The sequence below is a fragment of the Hyperolius riggenbachi genome, chromosome 11 (genome assembly GCF_040937935.1).
Source record: "Hyperolius riggenbachi isolate aHypRig1 chromosome 11, aHypRig1.pri, whole genome shotgun sequence".
Lineage (NCBI taxonomy): Eukaryota > Metazoa > Chordata > Amphibia > Anura > Hyperoliidae > Hyperolius > Hyperolius riggenbachi.
Window position 1 is genome coordinate 105,431,902 of NC_090656.1, and position 27,119 is coordinate 105,459,020.

General features: G+C 45.7%; 1 protein-coding gene across 6 annotated transcripts in view; it reads left to right on the forward strand.

Moving 5' to 3' along the window:
• The first annotated feature begins 1,946 nt into the window (after positions 1–1,946).
• LOC137538578 (protein phosphatase 1 regulatory subunit 12A-like) overlaps positions 1,947–27,119 on the forward strand; it is a 49,273-nt gene continuing 24,100 nt past the window's right edge. For 5 of the 6 annotated variants that reach the window (XM_068260834.1, XM_068260836.1, XM_068260837.1 and 2 more), the window contains exons 1-9: positions 1,947–2,223; positions 4,425–4,555; positions 15,723–15,841; positions 16,740–16,899; positions 20,076–20,220; positions 23,612–23,686; positions 25,591–25,676; positions 26,037–26,185; positions 27,021–27,097. In XM_068260834.1, the coding sequence (XP_068116935.1) occupies positions 1,966–2,223; positions 4,425–4,555; positions 15,723–15,841; positions 16,740–16,899; positions 20,076–20,220; positions 23,612–23,686; positions 25,591–25,676; positions 26,037–26,185; positions 27,021–27,097 (1,200 nt within the window). In that variant the 5' untranslated portion in view covers positions 1,947–1,965. The remainder of the gene's footprint in view (positions 2,224–4,424; positions 4,556–15,722; positions 15,842–16,739; positions 16,900–20,075; positions 20,221–23,611; positions 23,687–25,590; positions 25,677–26,036; positions 26,186–27,020; positions 27,098–27,119) is intronic. The other variant, XM_068260835.1, reaches the window with a different exon arrangement.

A 27,119-nucleotide genomic window follows, 5' to 3' on the forward strand; every position in this document is an offset into this window, starting at 1 on the left:
TGGTGGGCTACACATGGAAGGGTGAGGCTGCTACACATGGGGATGGTGGGCTACATGTGGAAGTATGAGGCTGTTGCACAGGGGGATGGTGGGCTACACATGGGAGGATGAGGCTGCTGCACAGGGGGATGGGGGGCTACACATGGAAGGATGAGGCTGCTGCACATGGGGATAGTGGGCTACACATGGGAGGATGAGGCTGCTGCACATGGGGATGGGGGGCTACACATGGAAGGATGAGGCTGCTGCACATGGGGATGGGGGGCTACACATGGAAGGATGAGGCTGCTGCACAGGGGGATGGTGGGCTACACTTGGAAGGATGAGGCTGCTGCACATGGGGATGGTGGGCTACATATGGAAGGATGAGGCTGCTACACATGAGGATGGTGGGCTACATGTGGAAGTATGAGGCTGTTGCACAGGGGGATGGTGGGCTACACATGGGAGGATGAGGCTGCTGCACAGGGGGATGGGGGGCTACACATGGAAGGATGAGGCTGCTGCACATGGGGATGGTGGGCTACATGTGGAAGGATGAGGCTGCTGCACATGGGGATGGTGGGCTACATGTGGAAGTATGAGGCTGCTGCACATGGGGATGGTGGGCTACACATGGAAGAATGAGGGTGCTGCACATGGGGATTGTGGGCTACACGTGGAAGGATGAGGCTGCTGCACATGGGGATGGTGGGCTACATGTGGAAGGATGAGGCTGCTACACATGGGGATGGTGGGCTACACGTGGAAGGATGAGGCTGCTGCACATGGGGATGGGGGGCTACATGTGGAAGGATGAGGCTGCTACACATGGGGATGGTGGGCTACATGTGGAAGGATGAGGCTGCTGCACATGGGGATGGTGGGCTACATGTGGAAGTATGAGGCTGCTGCACAGGGGGATGGTGGGCTACATGTGGAAGAATGAGGGTGCTGCACATGGGGATTGTGGGCTACACATGGAAGGATGAGGCTGCTACACATGGGGATGGTGGGCTACATGTGGAAGGATGAGGCTGCTGCACATGGGGATAGTGGGCTACACGTGGAAGGATGAGGCTGCTGCACATGGGGATGGGGGGCTACACATGGAAGGATGAGGCTGCTGCACAGGGGGATGGTGGGCTACACATGGGAGGATGAGGCTGCTGCACAGGGGGGTGGGGGGGCTACACATGGAAGGATGAGGCTGATGCACAGGGGGATGGGGGGGCTACACATGGAAGGATGAGGCTGCTGCACATGGGGATGGTGGGCTACACGTGGAAGGATGAGGCTGCTACACATGGGGATGGTGGGCTACATGTGGAAGGATGAGGCTGCTGCACATGGGGATGGTGGGCTACATGTGGAAGTATGAGGCTGCTGCACAGGGGGATGGTGGGCTACACATGGAAGGATGAGGCTGCTGCACAGGGGGATGGTGGGCTACACATGGAAGGATGAGGCTGCTGCACAGGGGGATGGTGGGCTACACATGGAAGGATGAGGCTGCTGCACAGGGGGATGGGGGGCTACACATGGAAGGATGAGGCTGCTGCACATGGGGATGGGGGGCTACATGTGGAAGAATGAGGCTGCTGCACATAGGGATGGTGGGCTACATGTGGAAGTATGAGGCTGCTGCACAGGGGGATGGTGGGCTACACATGGAAGGATGAGGCTGCTGCACAAGGTGTAAGGACTGTCGCTAGAAAAGTTGCCTGATGCACTTGTTGCCCTGAGAGGAGGGTAGGGGGGACCACACTCCGTCCTGGGCTGCCTGGAAAGAGGGGACTTGTCCTGCTAATGAGGGGTATTGCTGTATCACAGCATCCTCCTCCTCTGCTGACACCTTCTCCCCCTCCCGGAGCCCCCGGAGTCTCCCTTCTCCTGCAGCCGTCTCCTCCCCCGGCCTCTCCTTCCTCCCTCCCCCGGCCTCTCCCGGTCCCCTCCTACCGCCTGTCCCCGGGCAGGACTCGGAAGATGGCGGCGGATGATCGTGGCCGCTCGGACTCGGCTAAGGAGAAGAGGAAGGAGCAGCTGACCCGGTGGCTGGGATCGGAGACGGAGCGATGTCTATCTTCCCGGACCTCCCGCCGCCCTCCCCGGGTCCGCTTCGCCCAAGGAGCCGTCTTTATGGCCGCTTGTTCGGCTGGAGACCGGGAGGAGGTTCGGGATCTGCTGGCGGCTGGAGCTCCCATCAATGGCACCAATGTGGACGGACTGACAGCCCTGCACCAGGTATCCCAAGTCTCTCCCTCTGCAAGCATCCTCTGCTCCCCCTAGCTGGTGTACCATCATTTCTGCCTTGTTCCCCCAACCGGTACCCTCCCCCTAGCCTGTACCCTGCATGCTCCCTTCCCTGGCCCAGGTATCCCCTCTGCATCCATCCTCCGATCCCCCCCAGCTGGTACCCTGCTTACTTCCCCCAGCCAGTACCCTGCCTGCACCAGGTATCCTGCATCTCCCCCCATCTGCACCCATCCTCTGCTCCAGCAGCTGGTGCCCTAGCCAGTACTCTGCTGGTTCCCCTTCCTTCACCAGGTATCATGTATCTCCCCCTCTGCACCCAGCTGGTACCCTGTCTGTTTCCCTCCCTGCACCAGGTATTCTGTGTCTCCCCCTGTGCCCCCAGCTAGTTCCCTGCCTGCTTCCCTAGCTGGTACTCAGCCTGCTTCTCTCCCAGCACCAGGTATCATGTACATCCCCCTCTGCACCCAGCTGGTACCCTGCCTTCTCCCCTGACTGCAACAGGTATCTTGTGTCTCCCTCTCTGCCCTCAGCCAGTACCCTGCCTTGCTCTCCTGACTGCACAAAGTATTTTGTGGCTCCCCCTCTGCCTCCAACCAGTACCCCGTCTGCTCTCCTCTCTGCAACAGTTGCCTTGTATCTCAGCCCCCAGCCGATACCCTGGCTGCTCACCCTGCAAGTGCCCTATCCGCTCCCCCCAGCCGGTACCCTGCCTGTTCCCCTGCATACATGGACTCATCTCCTGATGTTCTTTTGCACCCTATACATAGCAGGTGGTTGTCTCACAATTCAGTCGTATACGGTCAGATTTGTTAACATTGTCCAAATTACCTTGACTGACCCTGTTTGGGGAAAAATCCCAAGTAGTTTTTTCCTGGTTGAGTGCTATTTATTGCACCATGATAAACAAGTACTAGGAGTCTTGCCTTTATCTCCCCATGTTCAGGCAGTTGCAGCATTGCATATGTGTATATAATTGCTTATTTAGGCTCAATTGTTCCTATACAGTACATCTAAATGCCAGCGTGAAAATGTAGCTTGAATAAAGCTGGTTGTACACTTCTCAGTCCCTGAGTGAATCAGTCACAATCATCAGTGCACATGATTCTGTGATCAATTGTTCGGTTATTGTCCAGTGCCACACAGAGAACTTAACTGAATGATCCGGAGAAGTGACAGGTTTGAAATTTCCATGCATTATGTACGTCTTCATGATTTGGGGCATTGTAAGCCCTCGCTAGATATTTGGTAATAGGAACGACTGGTCTGGGTTTTCATTGGCTTTGCAATGATGAGGTCCAAATTTACAGCCTATATTTTTTTCTTGTGGAAATCTTGAGCTGTTAGAAAACTACAAGTCCCAGCATGCCATGCATGCCACCATTCAGTAGGACTACAAGACTAAGCAGGCCAGGATTAGTTCTGACTACAGCTGGCCATAGATGGGCAGGTGAAGTGTCTGACTGCTCTGTCTAGCTGATCTTGATGCTGGATTGCTTCTGACACATTGAATGTTGCATATAAACATATAGAATTATGCTGGACAACTGTGCAACAGGGTTTTTTAAATATATATATATTTTTTAAATATATTCCTTACCCTCTGGATTACTAAATTGTTTCTAAAGGTGGTCCAGGCAATTGCATGCCTGCTAAACTTCACTAGGTTATGAGCAGTATATTCTTACCCCCTTAATGCCATCCGTCCACTATTGCAGCATCATGGAAGGAATACTCTCATAATATATAATAATAATAAAATGAATGTGTTTCATTGGCATGATTCTTAGAAGACGCAAACACTTAATCCTCTTCATACTAGGCCCCTATAGCCAGTACTTGCAGTGTATCTGTATTGTATAGTATTTATTTCCTCACACTGCGTTCCTAGTTAAATAATTTCTCTTCTGTCAGAACTGGCCTTCTTTGCACAGAGAAGTGGCACCAGCAGACCACATACCCCACCAGCATGCAAAAACCCTCTTGTCTCTCTTCTCTCTGCATTCCTCTTGTGGCTGGCATTTTCTGGTGTTTACCTAAAATGTTATGCACCCCACAGCCGCCTGCCCCTATCCCCCATCCATGTTCCAAGTTCTTTCCTTTAGATAATGTACATTCCTCGGTATGTGCCTGTCTGCAGTATGCATATTTCAAGTGCTGACCCTCTCTCTCCCCTGTTTGACTTTTGCTAGGCCTGTATTGATGAAAATATGGACATGGTTCAGTTTCTGGTGGAAAATGGAGCTAGCGTCAATCAGCAGGATAATGAGGGGTGGACCCCGCTCCATGCAGCAGCTTCGTGCGGCTTTGTGAACATTGCCCAGTGAGTCCACATTTACAGCACTGCTAGTTCCCTTCTTTTATGAATGTGTAGAAAGATTTTTCTCATCTGTTTAATTTGCTTCTCTTAATGTTTCCATATCTGTCCTGTAGAAATAGTTGAGAAACTGTCAGGCTGCCAATATTTGGCAAGGCATTAACCCGTAAAGAGCCTTCAGGACTGACTTTTTCATGCATGTGATCCAGGAGTTACTGCAAACCGCAATGATGATGTGCAGAAGTCTATGACTTGCATGCAGCCTGGATAGCCGTTTAGTCTATTTCTGATTGATTACAATTAGTTACTGAACGTTGCCTTGTATGCTGTGCATGGAAAAATGTTATAATGCAATGTAGGAGTCTTCAAGTGGCGGGCAATGGCATGCAATGAGAAATAAGTCCTTAAAGGACAACTGCAGCGAGAGAGATATGGAGGCCGACATATTTATTTCCTTTTACACAATACCAGTTGCCTGGCTGTCCTGCTGATCCTCTGATATGATAATCATGGCATGCTGGATCTTCAGTAACGCCTGACTGACCTCCTACTCACCCGCCTGAGGGAAGCCACTACGTCATGGGCTACGTGTCGTTCCTCCTCCCCACTCCATAGCAAGAGATGCGCCACTAGCCTTTAGACTAGCTACATGTCTGTACAACACTCTGCCACAAAGTGTCAATGGAGGTATCGAGTCCCGATGCAGTTGGCGGAATTCATACATGTGAATGAGGCCTGACAGCTATATTCATCTGAGCCAAAACTTCACAGGTTTTCCCCACACATTCCATCAGACCTGATCAATAGTGCTGATCTAAAAATCCATCTAAGAGCCAGTGCACACCAAGTGTGCTCTGAGCGCTTTTAATAACGCTAGCACTTTGAAAAGCGCTTGGCTAATGGTGTTTGTGTGGGATGGATCACAGCAGAGCGATTTGATTTTTTTTCCCAAACGCAGGTCCTGCAGCATTTCTGAAGCGATTCAGCCTCAATAGGAAAAGTGGAAAATCTCTCTAAAAAGCGATTTTCCAAGTGATTTCTTTTTTTTGTTTGATTGTTTGTTTTTTACAAAAGCTGTTCACTTCCAGCTCTGCTGTATGAAAAAATTCACTGGGCTTACCTTGAACATGTCTAGGCACATGCCTGAAATCGCTTTGAAAAATCACTTCAGAAAACGCTTAGCGTTTGCGATTATGCTAGTGATTTTTGGTGTGCACTGGCCCTAATATGCAAATTCCAGTTTTGGCAGGAGACCAATATGGGCTAATTAGATTTTGGAATTATTGAGCAGTTCACAAATCTAGCTAGCCTGCAAATTTCTGGCTCTAGATAAATTGAAGTTTGCATATTTGTTGAGATTTTTTGTGCATCGCTATCAATAAGCATTCATGGAAAAAAATACCCTAAGTCAGGGAATAATAAAATTGTGGTTTGACAGGGATTGGAATTTGCAGGGCAGAAAATGCTGGTCAATTAAATGGCATTTGAGTAATTCAAGTGCTGGTTAAATGGTCATCATTTCATCATTGCTTAAAGTGGATCCGGGATGAAAAACTAACTATAACAAGTAACTTGTCTATATATTTTATCTAAAGTTTAGATAGTTTACACAGCAAATATAGCTGCAAACAGCTTTAATAGAATATGATTATTTCTGGTTGGTGTTGGGGTGGGACGGGGGACCCCGGGGAGAGAATGGAGGACAGAGTGACTGTGAATGGTATGTCTGAGACGCGTATGTTAGTTGCATGATACAGATACCCTTTAAGAGAGAAGATGGAGAGATGAGAGGAATATTTGCAGGCTGTGGATGGGGCCCATGTATATGATTGTTGTATGAGAAAGATAACTAGATAATTGTCCCAGCAACAGTCAGGTAGTCGGGAGAAATAAGGGCGCAGTGATGAAGAGGAATACAGTGATACCTACTTAACGCGTACTAACTCATGATATGTAAACTATGATGATTACACATTTCAGTTTAGGGGTATGGCAAGAAAAGAAACTGCTAATGCCCCATGTAACTGATTACTCATGAATCTGGGTATGTGTACTGAGTTTAAAAAATGAAAAAAAAAAAAAAAAAAAAAGAATATGATTATTTCTTCCCATGATACAATGACAGCAGCCATGTTGTTTGTAAACATTACACAGAGGCAGGCTTATCTGTATCTTGATCACTAAGTCTGTGAAAAAAAACCCTAATCCCCCTCCTCCCTCCTCCCCTCTGCCTCTGAAATCAATGGCTAGTAACACCTCCTCCTCCTCCTGCCCAGACTGAGCTCCCATGAGCCCTTGCTACTGCCAAGGCTCTCTGAAAACCTATGGGCGTGGTTTATTTATTTTATAGGCAATTATAGTATTAAAACAAAAACAAAAAAGTATTTGGCTTGAGGAATGCCCTATAAACAATAGGAAAGGAAAACAATTATGCAATGAGTAAAAGTTCACCTCGGATCCACTTTAAGTAAAGAATCAAAAATACTTAGTTGATTGTACATGTGGAGTATTTTGTGTAATGCTCGCCTTGCTTATCGGCATTTCCCTGTATCTAGGCAACAGTGTGATAGTTTGCCTGGGTGCTGAAGCCTTGAACACTTAGGCCCAAAAACTGCAAAGGTTGAGACTAGACAACATTCATGTAATCTCGTTGCTGATGAATTTGGCATGGGGTCTGGGTGATTCCCACGCTGCACATTTCTGCACTGGAATTTTCATTGGGTGAATATTTGGGCCATTTTTTTTAAGGGACTCAGCAGGATTGGCTGCTGGGGGATTGGGATTTTTTTTTTTCCATTTGGTAGTCCATTTTTTATTATTTTGGAAAGGTAGGAGTGTAATGCTAGGCATACACTGTAAAATTTGATAACCGGAAGTTTGGCCACCCCATAGTGGCTATAAAGGGTAAGCGGCCGCTATGTAGTGCCTGTTTAAGTGGGCGGCACCATCTATTTTATTTACAGCAGCAATTTACATAGGCACCTATGAGGCACCCAATCTTCTCCGGTACATGATATTGCACATATATTGTGGCAAAGGTGGGGCGGATATGGACAGAAGGGGAGTGTAGTTAGGGTTAGACATGGATGTGGGGTCAGTTGGGGCTGTCAATTAGGATTGGATATTGGTGGGGGGAGGGGGTTGTTGGTTAGGCATTGGTGGAGTGGTTTGTTAGGGTTAGGCATTGGTAGAAGGAGGGTTCGTGTGAGAATAGGGTTAGGTTTAGCATTAGTAAAATATCGGTAGAAATTACTATTAGACATACCACTGCCCAATAGTAGAATATCGGTAATTTTACTGATATTCTACTTAAGACTTTTTACGGTGCCCACATTTAAGCGTGCCCTTTTTGCATGTACACGTAAATTTTATGGTAGATGGAGTAAACAATCCATATTTTTACTGCTTGGTCTATGTGTGCTGGTGGCTCCAGCAGTGAAGCAGGCCAGCCCAGAGCTGTCAGGCTAAGCAGCAAGTAATGACAACTGAACAGTGTGCCAAACAAAGCCAGCAAATCTGAGGTTACCTCATGAGATGGGTGCGTGTGAGCGAGTGAAATGCTGACTTTATCATTCATCTTTTCTCTCTCTAGGAAACCCCACGCCACAGCCTAACTGGGCCTGATTTTCTACGCCATTCTCTGGCCATATCTGATTTTGCTAAAACTTTTTGCCACCTAGTAGTGGGCAGTTTATAGTAAATCCGGGCCTAGTTTGCTGAATTATTTCTAATCTATGATCACTAGCCTGAAGATGCCATAGTACATTGTACCAATTGTATGGCATCAAATCCATGTATAAATCAACACTTTAACACCTGATTCTACTCACTGTTGATGTTTTCTTAATTATTAAATGCTTATATGTAAGTTAGAATGTCAAGTATGACGTGTTTGTTTTTTTGAAGCGGTTGTTGGTATGTGGTTGAAACAGGTTCTTCCAGGGGCGCATGGCTGACACCTTCACAGGCCTGTGACAGCCTGGTATTCTGAGCAGCATCTAGTCAGCAACACCCTCCTTAGCCATCTTAGGAACTACTAATTAAAGGCTTCCAACCCTTTTTTTTGTCACCAGGCTAGAGTCAAACATCTTAAATCCTCTTATTAGTGGTCTAATAACCCTAATGATAATTCAACTTGCTAGAATATACCTGTATTGTTGACACGAGAGCTTCCATATTGAAATTCCACTGGTGTGGTAGGGAAAAGCTATATTCGGTGCTATGGAATTTATAGTTTTCTATTAGTTATGAAAATTCCCTCTCCATTTACATTTTTGTCCAGTTACAATGGGGCATATGTGTTAAAGCAAATCTGTAGTGTAAATAAAAAAATTAAGACAAAATCTGATACTTACCTATGGAGAGGAAAGCTCTGAACCCTATTGAGTCTTCCCTGTCCCTTCTTGGTCCCCCGTGTTTGACATTTTGTTTGAATACGTGAAACGGAGATGACAGCACTGGAACGAGGGGACTGAGAGGATACAAGGAAGGCTCAATGAGATCCAAAGCTTATAGGCAAGTATCACATTTTTGTCCGCTTCAGATTTAATGTTTATGCACCTTTAATTACGTGCATAAATGTTGAGTAGAGCGTAATGCATCACATGTAATGTATTTCATTCTGCTCTCCTCATTTTGTGGTAAGACTTCATGCACGCTATTCTGTTTAAAGCAGTTTAGTGCATACACCCCTATGAACTTTGAGGCCCCTATTACACTTGCTTTGCAAGTGTGCGATGTGTTACTCTGTTTTATGCTGGGTAAACCAACAACAATGCAGATCAATGGGGCCTAGCACACTTACTGTGTCGTGTTGCGTCAGAAGGGCCCAACCGGCCACTGAGCCATCACAAAGTCATTAGCGCGCTACCGTCGGATTTCCTTGCGATGTGGCGGCGGAAGTAATGAAAGTCAACGGGGGATGCAGAAATGTTTAAATCGTTGACAGCGGCAGTGTGGCATTCATGCGCGGAGTCACTGGAATATGACAGGGAAAGCCGGGAATCTCAGGGACATACTTCTTGTCCAGTAAGCAGTACGTCACGGGACGAGGGGCGGCGCTATTGATATGACCCAAGTCGGCTAACTCTGCCGCAGGGTCATATAAATGTCATTGTGGGCGGAGCATCACACAGCAAACGCAATGGCCAGATGTAAAACCGGCCTTAAAGTGAACCAGAGACGAAGCACCCTCATGTATTTTACCATATATATCAGTGGGAACATCAGAGAAAACACCTACCCTGTTTCATTCTTCACTACTCAGCCTGCTTGTTATCAGCCCTGATAAAATCCCCAACTGAGTACTCAGTCTGGCTTTGCTCAGGAATGAGGGTGCTTCGTCTCTGGTTCACTTTTAACATCTTTTACATTTCACTTCTTTGCAACTATGGCAACAGTGCCCTTTGTTTATTCATGCATGCATGTGGACTGAAAAAATGACAGCAGCAGACTGATGATGCTATTTAGCTATCTCTGTTAGGCCTGGAACCCACTAGGAGCGCTTTTCTGAGTGCTTTGTGATTTGAAAAGCTCTTGATAATATAATGCTATGGGTGTGATTAAACTTGAGCGATGTGATTTTATAACAGTCCCCCATAGCATTGCATTAGTAAGAGCTTTTTCAGATCACGGAGGCTTAGGAAATGCTTCTAGTGGGTTTGAGCCCTCAGCTCAGGCCTCTTGCTTGCGGGAGGCTGAAGGCGGTGATTTCACCAGATGTGGCTTGCGTCAAGCTGAAGGTGGTGATTTCACCACATGTGCGCTTCTCCTGTTCATTGACTGGGTGGAATATTGGATATTAGACAGTGGTGTTACTCCTTAAAACCACTTAAGGACCAGCTAACGCTCATAGGCGTCAGCAGGTCGATCGAGCAGCCTTTCCATGTCAGTTCACGGAGGGTGTCTCCGCGAACAGCCGGAGAGCCGCCGATCGCGGCTCGCCAGCAAAATGTAAACACGTGGGGAAGAAATCCCCGCTGTTTACATCATACGGCGCTGCTGCGCAGCAGCGCCGTAAGGCAGATCGGCGATCCCCGGCCTCTGATTGGCTGGGGATCGCCGGCATATGATAGGCTGAAGCCTATCCTACAATGCGCAGGACGGATAGCCGTCCTGTGCCGCTCACAGGGGGAGGGAGAGGGAGGGAGAGGGACGGAGCGCCGAAAACGCTGCGCAGGGGGGCTTTGAAGAGCGCCCCCCCGCAAAGCGCAGCAAGCCGGCGGCGATCAGACCCCCCGAGGAGGACATCCCCCTAGTGGGGAAAAAGGGTAATTCTGATCGCCCTGGCTCTATCCTGATCTGTGCTGCGGGCTGGAGAGTCCACGCAGCACAGATCAGGCAAACCACCCCTGGTCCTTAAAAACTCCAACCAAGAATTGAACTTTTTCCCAATCAGTAGCTGATACCCCATTTTACATGAGAAAGACAATGATTTTCACAAACAGACCATCAGGGGGCGCTGTGTGACTGATTTTGTGCTGAAACCCCTCCCACAAGAGGCTCTGAATACCGCGGTACTGCTGGCAAACTGCCACAATGTAACAATGTTCAGAGACAGGAAATAGCTGTTATTAGCTGTCTGTAACAGACAGAGCAGCTAGAAACAGCTAAATAACCTGCCCACAGTAACAATGTCACCATGTAATAAATGTCAGAATGTGAATCTGGGAGAGGAAAGATTTTACAATGAGCAAACACTGACTAAATCATTTATACATAATTATGGTAAAAAATGAAGCACTTTTTTTACTACATTATTTTCACTGGAGTTCCTCTTTAAGTGGTATACTGACAGTTTCACTTGAGGTTATAACATTTCATAATAATGGGCTAGTTTTATGAATGGCCATAGTAAAAAACTGAGTAGCTGTTCTTGTCAGTCAGGAAAAAGAAAAGTTTGCTTTCCTAAAACAGAAAGAATTTGCGATAATTCAGGTTGGAGTGAGCTCGAGATGTCTCCCAGAGCAACACTGCTGAATATATGCAAATTAACCATTGTACCCTTAGAAACTTGTCAGTCAGATTAGGCTTTCCATTTCTAGTTCTCCTATGAGAAATGACAACACATTTAATGGATTGCTGTGAAGAATATAAGAACTTTATACCTTTTTTGTCAGGCCCAGGTGTAGTTAACAAAATGCATTTAATAGAACATTATCTCATAGCTCACAATTTTCTCCTCCTAAGCCCCCTATTGCCTTCTCCCTCCTTCCATCCATCCCAGGCATTCAGACTAAAGCTGTGCTTCCTCATAGGCTGATTTGATGGGGGCATGGCTTTGGCTGACAGAGCAAGCCCCTCCCCCTATGGCCTCATGTGACTAAAGGCTGGCTATGTGGGAGCAGGCAGTAAGTAGGTCTTGGAGATGGACATGATTTAGTGTAGCAGGTGTTTTCCTTTGCTTTATTACTTAATTTTAAATAATGTTCTATTAAACGCATGTAAAAATTGTTCCTGAACTCCAGCCAGAAAAGTTATTTTAGGTTTTTGGTGACGTAGGGAAGACTTTGGAGCTTTTGTTATGTTCTTATTACTATTGGTGTTTCCACTGCTGAAAATCGTTCCTTACTGGAACAGGAAGTGGTGGAAATGATGTCTGACAAGGCGCCAACGCGGATGTTGTGATAAAGTGGAGGGGAGTAGAGTCTCAGTTAGGCCCCGTATACACTAAGGGCATGTTTCCACTACACGCAGATTTGATGCAGATTTGATGCAGAATGGATGCAGAAAAACTGACTCCAATGAATGCCTATGGGCCTGTTTGCACTAAGCGCGATTATTCTGATGCAGATTTTCCCATAGGCATTCATTGGAGTCCGTTTTTCTGCATCCAATCTGCGTGTAGTGGAAACAGGCCCTTATAGACTCCAATGAATACCTATGGGAAAATCTGCATCAGAAAAATCGCGTTTAGTGGAAACAGGCCCATAGGCATTCATTGGAGTCAGTTTTTCTGCATCCAATCTGCAACAAATCTGCGTGTAGTGGAAACAGGCCCTTAATCAGTTGGTACACGGTTTTTTTCTTCTCCATAGCAGTGCATTATGAAAAAGATTTCAGTTAAAACGCATTAATTGTGAACTGTGCCGTAGGAAATCATGGGCATTACTTTGAAAATCGGTTGTCCTTTTAGTTATAACTGAGTGCAACTGATTAAGGGCCTGTTTCCACTACACGCAGATTGGATGCAGAAAAACTGACTCCAATGAATGCCTATGGGCCTGTTTCCACCAAATGCGATTTTTCTGATGCAGATTTTCCCATAGGTATTCATTGGAACCTGTAGGGCCTGTTTCCACTACACGCAGATTTGATGCAGATTGGATGCAGAATGGATGCAGAAAAGCGGACTCCAATGAAAGCCTATGAGAAAATCTGCATCAGAATAATCGCGTTTAGTGGAAACAGGCCCATAGGCATTTTATTGGAGTCAGTTTTTCTGCATCCAATCTGCATCAAATCTACGTGTAGTGGAAACAGGCCCTAAGTGTAAACATGGGGCCTTAGGGTACTACTTTTGAGTTCCACATAGGGATGGATTCCTTTCATTCCTGTCCTGGTGATAATCTGAGCTGTAAAGCAAGCTCTGGTGACTGGTGGTACAGGTGGTGACGGCGGGGTGTACAGGCGGTGAGGTCCGAAGGAGAGGGCCTGTGACAGACAGTGAGGGCCTGCGGAAAAGGCGGTGAGAGCATGCTGTACAGGTGGTGAGGTTCTACGGTGAAGGCCCTGAGACACAGGGAGTGAGTACCCTGCTGCACAGGTGGTGAGGGCGTGCTGTACAGGTGGTGAGGTTATATGGTGAGGGCCTGTGGTACAGGCAGAGAGGATCTGCTGTGAGGACCTACGGTAAGGGCCTGTGGTGATAGACAACCCGGAAAACGTGTTAACTTATTCTACTCTTTAACTTATTTTCCTTATTCTCATACTGTAACTGTATAAGTAATCATTGGAAAAAACTGACCTACCTCCTGCCAAAAGACAAAGTGAGATAAATGCTTCCAAAAGGGGACAAACAATAAGAAAACCATAATGAATTTCAATCATTTTCTAGTCTGTACAAAATTAAAGCAAAACCTTTATTTAATGCAGATAATAAATGGCATTATCTGTATTTTGCAAGAATAGATATGCTTAGAAAAGGATGCATTGTACCACTCCAAAATCTGTTGCGTGGTCTGCTGCCACTAACATCAAATGACTGGCAATGCAATTCATTGGCTAGAAAAATGCTTGAGGCCCAATTCTTCTGCAGTGGATAACACCACAACAGATGTGTGAAAGGGCCCATTGGCTGAGCATTTCCGGTTGTCCACTGTAGTGAATGCAAAGCAGCGGACTGCACAATAATGTGAAGTGGTCTTTGCCAGATTTTTATTATCTTTTTGCCTGTATGGGAGCTGCTATCTCGCTGGTGATGTTGGTTATATGTACAGAACAGGGAAAATTCAAAGCCTTTATAACGTGACATGCTGATTGGCACTTAATCCTATATAGTGACATAGTTAAATAATATGAGCAGTTTCTCATGAGTTCTTTGTACAGTGAAGACTGAGGACCTGGGCACACTGACGTGTTGCTGAGCTGAATTCAGTGTGTGATATGTAAGGACATCAGGCATACACCGCACTATCTGATGGGCACACTCGTGCCTTCTGTCAATGCACTGCTGAAAGCATTTCTGTGTGCAATACAGGGCTTGTTTTCATATTCACGCGCGCTTATGGAAACGCAATCGCAGGGACATCCGACAGTGCATAGACTGTTTACTCTGATGTTTCCATACATGCACTGTGACTCACCACTGAATCGCAGCGCATGGTTGCACGCATTTTGGGGTGATTGCACCCGGGATCATTATAATGGGGATCGGAAGCGCCGCCCCCGGGGGAGTCACGTGTAATGCAGAGCTACGCTCACGCAAGGCTCCTGCGCTGCTTAAATGGAAACGAGTCTTTAGGCCTGGTTCACAAATAAATCTGCACATTTCCGGACCAGTGCTGTCATGTCAGTTTTCTATAAGTTTTATCTGACTGGACCGGAAATGTACACCTTCTATGTGTGAACACAGCTATAGAAGCACATACAAAACTGACAGGACTGGTCCAGACTGGAAATGTACAGATTTATGTGTAAACACAGCCATAGAAATATATGCCATACTGATGCCAACTGTAAAAAACTGACGGCACCTTTTTATGTGTGAACAAAGCCTTAAGTGTACTTGAATGGGGTCAGCTCTGTAACAGAGAGCAACGTAGGTACGTTTTTAAAACACCTGCCAGCTGCATTGTATTACAATGTGACAATGTGACAATACCTTAAGGGCCTGTTTCCACTACACGCAGATTGGATGCAGAAAAACTGACTCCAATGAATGCCTATGGGAAAATCTGCATCAGAAAAATTGCATTTAGTGGAAACATGCCCATAGGCATTCATTGGATTCAGGTTTTTTTTGGCATCCATTCTGCATCCAATCTGCGTGTACTGGAAACCGGCCCTAAAGCTGTGTAAACACTTTCAGTGATGGCCACCAGGATAGAGATTTCTGGGAATGAATGCTGTACAGATATACTGCTTGATAACGTGCTCTGTCCTGTGGCGAGGATGATTGAGAGATGCCCCATTGCAGGGACTACAGTACAACAATCAGCTACTGAAAATCTAGTGTGTGCGCCTAGTTTTAAATCTGCCCTGTAGGTTTCTATGTATAAAAGCACTTACATTTTCAGTTCTGTACAGGTCTTTGAATCTAGTTTATTCAATCTATGCAGTCTAATTGTCAGTCAATTGTCTGGCAACCCTGCTGGTCTATTTGGCTGCAGTAATTTCTAAATCACACCAGAAACCAACATGCAGCTAGTCTTGTCAGATTTGACATTGTCAGAAACACCTGATCTGCTGCATGCTTGTTCAGAGTCTATGGCTAAAAGTATTAGAGGCAGAGGATCAGCAGGATAGCCAGGCAACTAGTATTGTTGAAAAGGAAATAAATATGGCAGCCTCCATATCCCTCTCGGCTATTTGGCTAGAATGTAATCACTGTTGGAGATGTAAATTCATATATGGATCACCATGTTGCCTATATAGTTTATTATATGTATCCTGCTCATGAGATTCTGCAGATTGCTTCCTTGTGTGTCAGCTGTCTGTGTTCCCCTCTGGACAGGTACTTGATCTCAAAGGGGGGCAATGTTGGCATTGTAAACAGTGAGGGAGAGCTCCCCCTGGATGTGGCCCACGAGAGTGCCATGGAGAAGCTGCTGAAGAGTGAGGTGAAGAAGCAAGGTAAGTGGCCACATCAACTATATCTTGCCAGGAATGTGACCAGACGCTTATTGCAGCTTCTGCAAAGTCCAAATGCATTCGCCGTTTTCTAAATTCATTAAATAGCACATTATTTCAAAGGAATTATTCATACAAATTTTTATAAAAATGTGAGTTTTTGCATAATAAAAAGAGAATAGCACTACCTTATATTATATTCATCCTAAGCCTTGTAAGGGCTGGGTCACACTAGATCAGAAAATGGAAAATTCATGGAATGGACCAAAACACGTCATGGTTCCCGTTCAGACGTGCCGACATGTCCGTTTGGTTCACTGCTTATTCTGATTGCTGCAGCGCTAGAACACAAACTCAGGGCATATGCTGCAGATCCCAAGGGAAACAAAGACAGCCTACAGGAAATGACAGTGTATTCTCACTAGGCTGATTACTGTGTACATTCCTGCACTAACTTCTGTCACCCTCTGCCTTTCTTCTGTATCATCTGTGCTGCCTCCGTGGCAGGGTACTAGCACCGCTTTACTGATGGGAACCTCAGCTGAAGCATAAACACTGGGGCTCCCAATTAGATTGAAACAAATCAATAGGAATCCTTCCTCCCCGGGCAGTGATTCTCATTGTTCCAGCTCTTAGTGGACCAATAATAATCCCTTCTATGGAGTGAGGATTACTACTGGGCTGTTTCAATCCATGCTTTAGTTGGGGCTCCCTTGGATATAGTGGCGCTTATCCCCGGCGGACCCGAGCGGACGCACACAGTGGTGCATAGTGTGAACGATAATGTCAACATTCTGCACAGGTGGCAAACTAACCTTTTTGGAAGCAAAAACACTGATGCGGAGATTGCAACCTGGTTAGCCAGTGTCTGATTATGTGATCCATGTTTCCTTTTGTGTAGGTGTGGATCTAGATGCTGCAAAGAGGGAAGAGGAGGAGCTGATGTTGAGGGACGCAAGACGTTGGCTGAATAATGGAAAGTATGACGATCTCAGACACCCAACCAATGGGGCGACTCCACTGCACGTGGCTGCTGCAAAGGGCTACACTGAGGTCATCAAGTGAGTCACTATTGAAATGGAAGAACTTTTTGTACTCTGTTTTAAACAAGACCCGCAGGGTCAGGTAAATGAAACCTACATAAACTTGAAGGGTCTGCCTCTGCTGAGAATCTAGTGTGTTTACAGTGGTCCACGATCCTCTTCAATACGTCAGCTGAGAGCAGGTTAAGAGCTTTTGTTCTCCTCCGCCTTCTTGAACCATCCTGCGTCGCACGTCAACCCTCCTTCTCACTACATAGCAACAGATTATCTGTACAGCACACACTGGTCTTGGGGGTGGAGGGGGAGGATCTGGTTACATCATCACCCTCTGCTTACTTCAGTACTCATATAAGGGAGATTATGAGACTTCACTTGACACTTTTAACACACCTGTAAATGTAGTGGTCTCCTAGTTAATAAAATCACTGCTGACCAACAGTTGAAAACACTATTCCACGAACTTGGTTAAGAGAGAAGCAGTGATTGTAGGTATAAGGTTGTTGTTTTTTTAATCATAAAGACTGCATCCATTTTCAAGGGAAAATGGCATTGTTTGTAAGGCACACATCTTCAAGGAAGAGGATCACAGTACCTAACTATATCTAAAACTGAACAAAGCAAAGTCTTAGTTATCTAGCTCGTTGGTATAAATTACAAGTATTGCCCATGAAACGGAACTTTTCAAACTGAAAAATTATTCAACTCTGTTTACCTGCGGTTAGGGTCACACTTATAGGCCGCAGAAAAACGGTAGCGTGTCCCGCATCCGAGTCTGCATTCTTGGCTGGTAGCCAGCAGAGAACAGCTGACTTCGGCAAAGGGGAATCGCATGTGTTCTGCAGTTGAAAAGCAGCAGAGTCCCCGCTGAAAACCGCACATTGCTCCTAGTGCATTGGGAAGAATTATGTGCTTTTTTTTTCCATTGCGGAAAACGCTCATGATTTTTATCAAGTATGACCCTACCCTGCAGCTTTACAAGTATCAGTACAGGCTTAACCATTAGACTGCCAGCTAATTTTATTTAAAAGAGCCAGAGTGAACTTTTTGTTATAAAAAACATACTACCTGATCCTGGGGCAAGCCGATCAGGTAGCATCCATCCCTGCCGCTCCCCGACCCCCCCCCCCCCCCCCCTGAAGCCTGTAATGGGTTATTTTTACTTTCAGGGGTCACGATGCTGAATTTAGAGCTCTGTCCTCTCATCCAAGAAGCACAGAGCTTGGAAAAGCAGGGAACAGGAAGGGCCAGTGAGAGGAGGGAGTTCCTGACACCCAGAGTGCGCGTTTTGCAGGAGTGTCTTTCCTGCAAGGGACCCCCCATTCCCCCTTGAGATTGCCAACAAGCTGCCTGTCACCAATTTTGGGGGTGACAGTGTGTGTGTGTGTTTGTGTGTGGGGGGGGGGGGGGAACGGGCAGACCGTGGCACATAGGGACACATAGGCATATCGTGGACCAGGGAACATGCAATGGGGAAAATGAAATGGTCGCACATCTAACCAAGATGCACCTGATAGGTACTCACTGCATAGGGCTGAAAAGCCTCTCAAAGGCACAAGTGTGCTCATTGCAGTGAAACAGGTGCATTAAGAACTAATGCATCTCACAATACAAACAATGGAAACAAATACATGCGTTACACATTATCCGGGGACCTTACCCTTCTCTTATTGAGAGAGACCTCTGTTCCACGCTGCAGTGCCAGCTATGTTTCATTCTGCTTATTAAATGTCTTGTCCAAATCTACATATACCAAAGTCCACATAAGTTAGTAGGGATTGTCATTGAGATGCAAATACATATTGATATGATTGAGAATTATGCAAATTATTCAGATCCAAAATTATGCTAATTATGAAAATATAAACTGAAAATGGGCTAATCAAATCTTGCAGTGACAGCGTTACATTTCTCCGCACAAGCTGCATAGATTTGTAGCAACATTTTAATAATTCTGCATCAATTTAGGCCTCATTCACATCATTTAGCGCAGATGGCTGTGCGATCGGAACGCAACGCGTACAATCACATGCCATCTGCGCTACTGTGTGCTGCAGATCTAATTCACTACAGTGAATGGGATCTGCGCTGTGGTTCCTGAAAATTCATGTAGCAGCGCGATAGCGCATCACACTGCTGCGCAGCGCATATGATGGGAACGGTAGAAGGGCCTTCTATGCCCTTCTACCATTCTTGGGTGTCGCATACTTTACGCACTGCCAAAATGCGCACGGCCGCACGCATAGTCTGAACGAGCCCTTAGGCCTCGTTCACATCTAGGGTGCTTTTAAGTGTTGCTGCGCAACGCTGACACTATGCGTACCGCTGGAACGGCAGAAGGGCAGGTTCACATCTACTGCGCTGTGCAGCAGTACGATGCGCTGGGAAGCGCTTGCGTTCTGCTGCCTGCATTTTGCCTGGAAGCGCAGAGCTGATCCCATCACTGTCAATGGACGGGATCAGCAGCGCAGCGGCGCAGATGGCGTGCAATCGGATGGGCTGCGTTCGGATTGCACCGCCTTCTGCGTTAGGTAGAGGTGAACGAGCCCTTACAATTATTTGCAGGTAAAAAGTTGGCACTAAGCCAAAACTTTGTACTAAATGCCTTCAGACCTCCATGGCTTAGGAATATGGGGGAAACAAAAATGCCTATAGACGTCTACGGCAGGCGGAAGTAGTTCTGTACTCAAATGCCTTTAGCCATCTGTGGCATGTGGATACAGAAATGCCTATAGATGTCCACGGCAGTCTAAGGGTTAAAAACTTCCTTGAATGCTGGTTTCCTTTTTTTATGAGTTCTAACAGCTGCTGAATAGCTATTTCCTGAGAACTACAAGTCCCACCTCCTCGTGTGTAGATTCATAGATTCTACTAAAATGCAGGGAAATACAAAACAAAAACAGGGCATTAATTGTTATCTTGGGTATCACATGAACTTCCATCCCCCCCACCAGCTAAAACCAGAGGTGGCAGGAAGCGAGCTGGATTGCAGTGAGAAGCACATTTGGCTCATTAAAAATGGTATTCTGGTCATCTGACTCATCATCCTGGTTGCTGTTAAAATTTACCTTCTTCAATGTTAGGATACCAGCCACCAGGATTTATGCATTAGTTGTGTTCATTAGTATTGTCTTAATGATTATGCATTTGTGTATCGCCATCCCTCCCGCCCTTCTCATCCCTCATGTGTATCTCAGGCTGCTCCTGCAGTTGGGGTTTGACGTGGACATCCGTGATTTTGACGGTTGGACCCCTCTACACGCGGCGGCTCACTGGGGCCAGGAGGATGCCTGTCGTCTCCTGTGTGAGGCATTCTGTGACATGGAGGCTGTCAACAAAGTGGTGAGGGGGTCAGCGGTCTCTTCACACTATACGCCGACTGCTTCTGCCCTCCTGGCTCAGGCCTGGCTGCTTCTGTTCACCTGTGCAGTGTATACCCCATGTGTGTGTCTGGTCTAGGTGCACTCTGGCTGCATTGGCTCGGACTCTTCCTAACTGCTCTTTTCTTTATTTGCTGCTTTCATTTATACACTTGATTTCACACTCTAACCTGTCATCCTCATCAGCTCCTCCGTTTCTTCACTTTGAGTGTAATATGGAGATGGTCACTGCTATCCTCCTTCTGTAATGTTGATCTCTGATAGAGGTGAGCAGTATTCACTGAAATCCTTCATGAGAATTGCATGTGATCAATTTGATCAGGTGTAAGCCTTTGAATGGCTGATCTTAAAGGACAACTGAAGTGACCAGTGTTCTTGCTGTCCTGCTGGTCTATTTGGCTGCAGTAGTGTCTGAATAACACCAGAAACAGTCGTGCAGCTAATCTTGTCAGATCTGCTGCATGCCAGAAACGCCTGATCTGCTGCATGCCTGTTTGGGGTCTATGGCTAAACATATTTAGACGTTGAGGATCAGTAAGATAGCCAGGCAACTGGTATTGCTTAGAAGCAAATAAATATGACAGCCTCCACATACCTTTCACTTCAATTGTCCTTTAAGCTTGTGATCCCATTTTAATTTTGCTTCCTGGTTTAGAAGCACAACCGATATGCCATCACATGCTTAAAGCTGCCCATTAACAATATAACTTCTGAAGCAGTCAACCGTCCGGTCAATTTGATTGCACAACATTTATGGTGCCAATCAGCAATGAATCATCCATTTGTCAATCGTTCAGTCTATCTGTTTTTCGGATTAATCCCAAGGTCAAAAATCAGATTGGTTAAAATTGTTGATTGTTTCTGTCTGAGCACAGTTATCGAATTGAACAGTTGATTGTTTGGGAAATTGTATCATTAATGGGCAGATATGATCTTCAAGAGACTTGCATATTGTATTATTTTTACTTGCAGAATTTCTGATCATCATTGCAATTCTGTAGTTATACTTAGTGTCACTTTTCTGAAAGCTGAATACAAACCAGTGAAATTCACACAACACCATCTGTATACATGTTCCGGGTCTATAGTCAGAAAATCAACATTACAGCCAGGCAATCAGCATAAGTTAGGAGGATAACAATGGCAGCCTCCCTGTGTCTCTCACAGCAGGTTTTCTGCAGAATATAACTGCACCTCTTTTAATAAACATATTACACGTTACTCTTTTTTGCAGGCTTTTGAAATATCTTTGTGTCCAATGGGTATTTTGTTAAGTTTTGGTCATTGCAGTAGTTGTTCCTTACACTAGATAATTGATTCTCTCCAAAGACACTTGATGATCCATTTTTGTTAGATAATCTGTCAACACAGGGAGTTGACCAACCAATCAGGGGCTGAATCTGTATTTTTGGCCAGCAGCCAGGCTGGCAGTATACCTGAACTGCACGCTAGATCAGGCATGGGCAAATTTGGCCCTCCAGCTGTTAAGGAACTACAAGTCCCACAATGCATTGCAGGAGTCTGACAGCCACAGTCATGACTCATAAAGGCAAATGCATTGTGGGACTTGTACGGTAGTTCCGTAACAGCTGGAGGGCCGAGTTTGCCCATGGCTGCGCTAGATCCTGGTCAGTATGTCTGAACCACATGCTTAATCCTACAAAGTATACCGGAACCGCATGCTTGTTCCTGCTCAGTATACCTGAACCACATGCTTGTTCCTGCTCAGTATTCCTGAACCGCATGCTTGTTCCTGCTCAGTATACCTGAACCACATGCTTGTTCCTGCTCAGTATACCTGAACCGCATGCTTATTCCTGCTCAGTATACCTGAACCGCATGCTTGTTCCTGCTCAGTATTCCTGAACCGCATGCTTGTTCCTGCTCAGTATACCTGAACCGCATGCTTGTTCCTGCTCAGTATACCTGAACCGCATGCTTGTTCCTGCTCAGTATACCTGAACCGCATGCTTGTTGCTGGTCAGTATACCTGAACCACATGCCTTTCTGTATACCTGAACTTCATGCTTGTTCCTGCTCAGTGTTCCTGAACCGTTTACTTGTTCCTGGTCTGTATACCTGATCTCTATGCTTGTTCCTGGTCGGTATACCTGATCTCTATGCTTGTTCCTGGTCGGTATACCTGATCTCTATGCTTGTTCCTGGTGTGTATACCTGATCTCTATGCTTGTTCCTGGTCGGTATACCTGATCTCTATGCTTGTTCCTGGTGTGTATACCTGATCTCTATGCTTGTTCCTGGTTGGTATACCTGATCTCTATGCTTGTTCCTGGTCTGTATACCTGATCTCTATGCTTGATCCTGGTCTGTATACCTGATCTCTATGCTTGTTCCTGGTTTGTATACCTGATCTCTATGCTTGTTCCTGGTCTGTATACCTGATCTCTATGCTTGTTCCTGGTCTGTATACCTGATCTCTATGCTTTTCCCTGGTCTGTATACCTGATCTCTATGCTTGTTCCTGGTCTGTATACCTGATCTCTATGCTTGATCCTGGTCTGTATACCTGATCTCTATGCTTTTCCCTGGTCTGTATACCTGATCTCTATGCTTGTTCCTGGTTTGTATACCTGATCTCTATGCTTGTTCCTGGTCTGTATACCTGATCTCTATGCTTGTTCCTGGTCTGTATACCTGATCTCTATGCTTTTCCCTGGTCTGTATACCTGATCTCTATGCTTGTTCCTGGTCTGTATACCTGATCTCTATGCTTGTTCCTGGTCTGTATACCTGATCTCTATGCTTTTCCCTGGTCTGTATACCTGATCTCTATGCTTGTTCCTGGTCTGTATACCTGATCTCTATGCTTGATCCTGGTCTGTATACCTGATCTCTATGCTTGTTCCTGGTCTGTATACCTGATCTCTATGCTTGTTCCTGGTCTGTATACCTGATCTCTATGCTTGATCCTGGTCTGTATACCTGAACTGAATAGAAAAGGAATTATTTGCATGGCTCAATCCACAGCCCTAAAGTGAAGCAATATGAGAGTTCCATTTCAGTTTGGAGGGGAAATTATCGCACGCAATGACCTCCTGGCAGTATTTTATTGCTGTGTCTTTAGCAGAGGGCTCTGGGTTCCTTTTTAATCCAGAATTCTAAATCCTCATAGATGTGGGTCACCAATTCTATATTGTAATATGAATTGCCACAGTGGATATTTCAAGAGCCTGTGCAGCTAATAAATCAACAAAAAAGGATGCTTATGAAATTGCTGTCTGCCCTGACCTACAGTATAAACAGTGTGCTTTAAGCTAACCGTGCTTTTCTGAGCTGCCTCTTCTGTCTGTTTTGCTGAAACAAATCCTGCAATGTCCTTTCCCTGTTTCTAGGGTCAGACGCCTCTGGATGTGGCAGATGACGGGTTGGAGTCCACGCTGGTAAAGCTGAAGGAAAAGCAGAGTGTGGTGAGGAATTGCTGGCTCTATTCATGGGGTGAAGATCTGCCAATCGGCACGCTTTACTTGTGTATTTACATGCCAAGATAAAAAGCATCCGTTTCCTGAGATCCAAAGTGCCTGAAGTTAAAGGACAACTGTAGTGAGAGGTATGTGAGAGGCTGCCATATTTATTTCCTTTTAGACAATACCAGTTGCCTGGCCGCCCTGTTGGTTTATTTTGCTGCAGTAGTGTCTGAAACACTCAGATCTGCCAATAATGTCAGAAACACCTGATCTGCTGCATGCTTGTTCAGGGTCTATGGCTTAAAGTATTAGAGGCAGAGGACAGCCAGGCAACTGGTATTGTTTAAAAGGAAATAAATACATATGGCAGCCTCCACATACCTTACACTACAGTTGTCCTTTAAAGGGAAATTCCGTTTTCATGATAAATTCGATATATTAAAAATATCTCCCCAATTTAATCTGCAGCCAACTTCAAAAACTGATTGTAAACCTAAATGACAGTTCTTTGGCAGCAGTACTCTGTATACTTTGTTTGGAGTACTGTTGCCATGAAGCTGTCTAGAAACTCCCCCTTTGCTTTAATTGATTGACTGGCAGCAAACTGTGGCATTTTACATTTTCCAGTCTGTTAGAACCACTGTGGGATGGCTATGCTTTAGATCCAAGTAAAAACAAAGTAAGGAAGCAGAAATTTTGCATGCTGTTACTCCTTGCAGTATAGAGCTGAAGCTAAATCGATGTGTTTTTCTTTTAACATCACCAAGTATTTATAGCAGCTTGGCAGACCTAGTTAAACTTCCTAGAGATGTAGGAAGTTTTAAAGCGGAACTAAAGATTATAATAAATCAAAGTATTTCACTTACCTGGAGCTTCTGCCAGCCCCGTGCAGCATTCCTGTCCCACGCCAGTCCTCTTTTCCGCTATTGCGGGCAGGAATGCACAAAAAGCGACGCGTGGCTCGGGGCGTGATGGCGCAGTTGCCGTCGATTTACAAGCAGACGGTAACGAAAGTAGCTGGCGGCGGAAGAACGGAGGGCTGTGAAGGACCGGCGGGACCGAAAGACAGCACGGGGCTGGCAGAAGTCCCAGGTAAGTGAAACACGTTGATTTATTATGATCTTCAGTTCCACTTTAACTAGGTGTCAGTGAGACAAGACCCTAGAGCGAGGGTGTCAAACTCGATCACATAAGGGGCCAAAATTTGAAACACAGTCTAAGTCGGGGGCCAAATTGTTTACTAAGATGTAACATTTATTGGACAATCTCAACCTAAGGGATGTAACAATATTGACTGTGATTGGCCTGCTCCTCCCCTTCCACAGAGCAGCGCAGTGAAGCAGTTTAATATTTGCCTGCTCCAGTACTGCTTTGAGTCTCCGCATTCTGCCCACGGGTCTTGTGTTTGACACACTAAATAAATGCTGGCAGAGGTTTGAACTCTATCCAATTATATCAACGATGGAAACTGTAACAAATGTTGGTATTTGTACTTTAAAGGTAATAAATATCTCAGCCTCCATAGACGGCTGTGTTCAAGCGTTTCTGTGCCCCCCCCCCCCCCCCCCCCCCCCAAGGGCTCAAAATGTGATGCCACAACGAAAGGCTTGGAACCGATTCCAAGTGCTTTTATACTCGGTAGCAGAAAAGCGGCTTGGAAATTAAGAGCTTGTCTATACCAGCCCTTAGTTTCCAAGCAGATGACTGTGCTATTGCTTTTATGTATAATACTGTTTTATTCTAAGCCTGCAATGGCTGATAGGCCGAATCCAAAGGAAAATATGTTGGGTTCTCTCCAAATGTGGGAAAAAAAATTGGAAACACTAATTAAGCTTTCTTGGTGTGAGGCAAAATTTGTTTTTGTGGTTTATTTCTTTAGCTTTGTATTCTTCTGCATTATCTTCCAGCTACGTTTGGAGAAGATGAAGACGGCACCACAGATCATGACGCAGACGAGTCCTCCTAATCAGAATGCAGCTGGCAGGACAAGAAGGTCGGTGTAGGCCATGCTGTGTTGGCGTGTTGAATGCAGACTGTGTTGGAATGGACAGTGTGGCACAGTGTCCATGCTGTGTTACACGGTGACTGTGTTGCATGTAAGTGATGGCCACACATGGGTCATGCAGCGTGTCACGGTGAAGGTGCTGAATATCACAGTTGATTCACTGGATTGTGTGCTGTGTGTTGCACCTGTTAGTGTCACTTGGGAGATTGCGATGCACAGCAAGTTTTTGCTCACGGCGTGATTTTGGTGTGTGCTCACTGTATGTGCTGGGTGACACGTGGTGTGCTCCCCTGGGCACTGTGCACTGACCCCTGCACGCTCCCTGCCTTCACCCCTCTTTTCATATAGGAGTTCTATTTCTCGTCTGAGCAGCCAGGAGAAGTTTGCCCTTCGTGTGCAGGACAAAGAGCCCCGGGCACAGCCCCTCTCGCCCACCGTGCCAACCCCTCAGCCAATTGAATCCAGTTCCGAAGAGTCTGGTTCTGATGCTGAATCCGGTGAGCATTTTCTCCAGTGTGATGTTCCTTTTATTGCTGGGAGGAATTCCATATGTATTTATAAATAAAGTCAGGTGGTAATGAGCAGTCTTGCCCATTTCCTTAAAGCCTTCTCGCTAAGCATTCACTTATTAAAAAAAATGTGTAGGGCAAAACCAGCCTTCACTTGCATGCCTGCAAATGTTGACACCTAACTTGAATAAGGTACTGCTTACTAAGTCCCTCAAAAGGCATAAGCATCTTCTGGCTTCTGTAAACATGAGGTTTGCTGCCTTGAAGGGTTGTTGCTTTGCATTATGGGATGCGGTTTGGGATTGCTAGAATTTTGCATTCTAAGAAGTCCAAAAGCTAAGGATGGAGGAGCACCCATGCAGAGGAGGAATAGTTGTGTGCCCAAGCCTTTAGTCCCAGTACCATAAGGAACCTTCAATCCAATTCACAAGAAAGGCTGGCACCACCAAAGTAAAATGTTCAGATCTTTATTGATTAGTCATTAATGACATATAGGTCAATAGATAGTAAAAATGGCAATAGCAGCGACAGCCCGCTGTTTCGAGCTGGCAAGCTCTTTCTCAAGCCACTCGGCCATCATGATGTTGAACTTTTTACTTTGGTGGTGCCAGCCTTTCTCGTGAATTGCATTCTAAGAAGAAAAGATTTAAATCTCACATTTGTGAGGCACTGAATACTTGAGAAGTTTTTGATGCCAACAGATACTCCACCTACTTACACATCCAAAAGGGATGTCAGCTTTTGGTGGATTTATACTTTAACTGTCTTTGTAAATACAGTACTTGATTTGCTTTTTTATTTCTTATCTCATTGTCACTTATAGAAAAAGTGAAAGCCCAAGAACGGATTAATAACCTAAACAATCAGTTGCGGAATCTTTCTGGACCTGCAACAAAAAAGGTGAGGAAGTGGAGGGGCATGG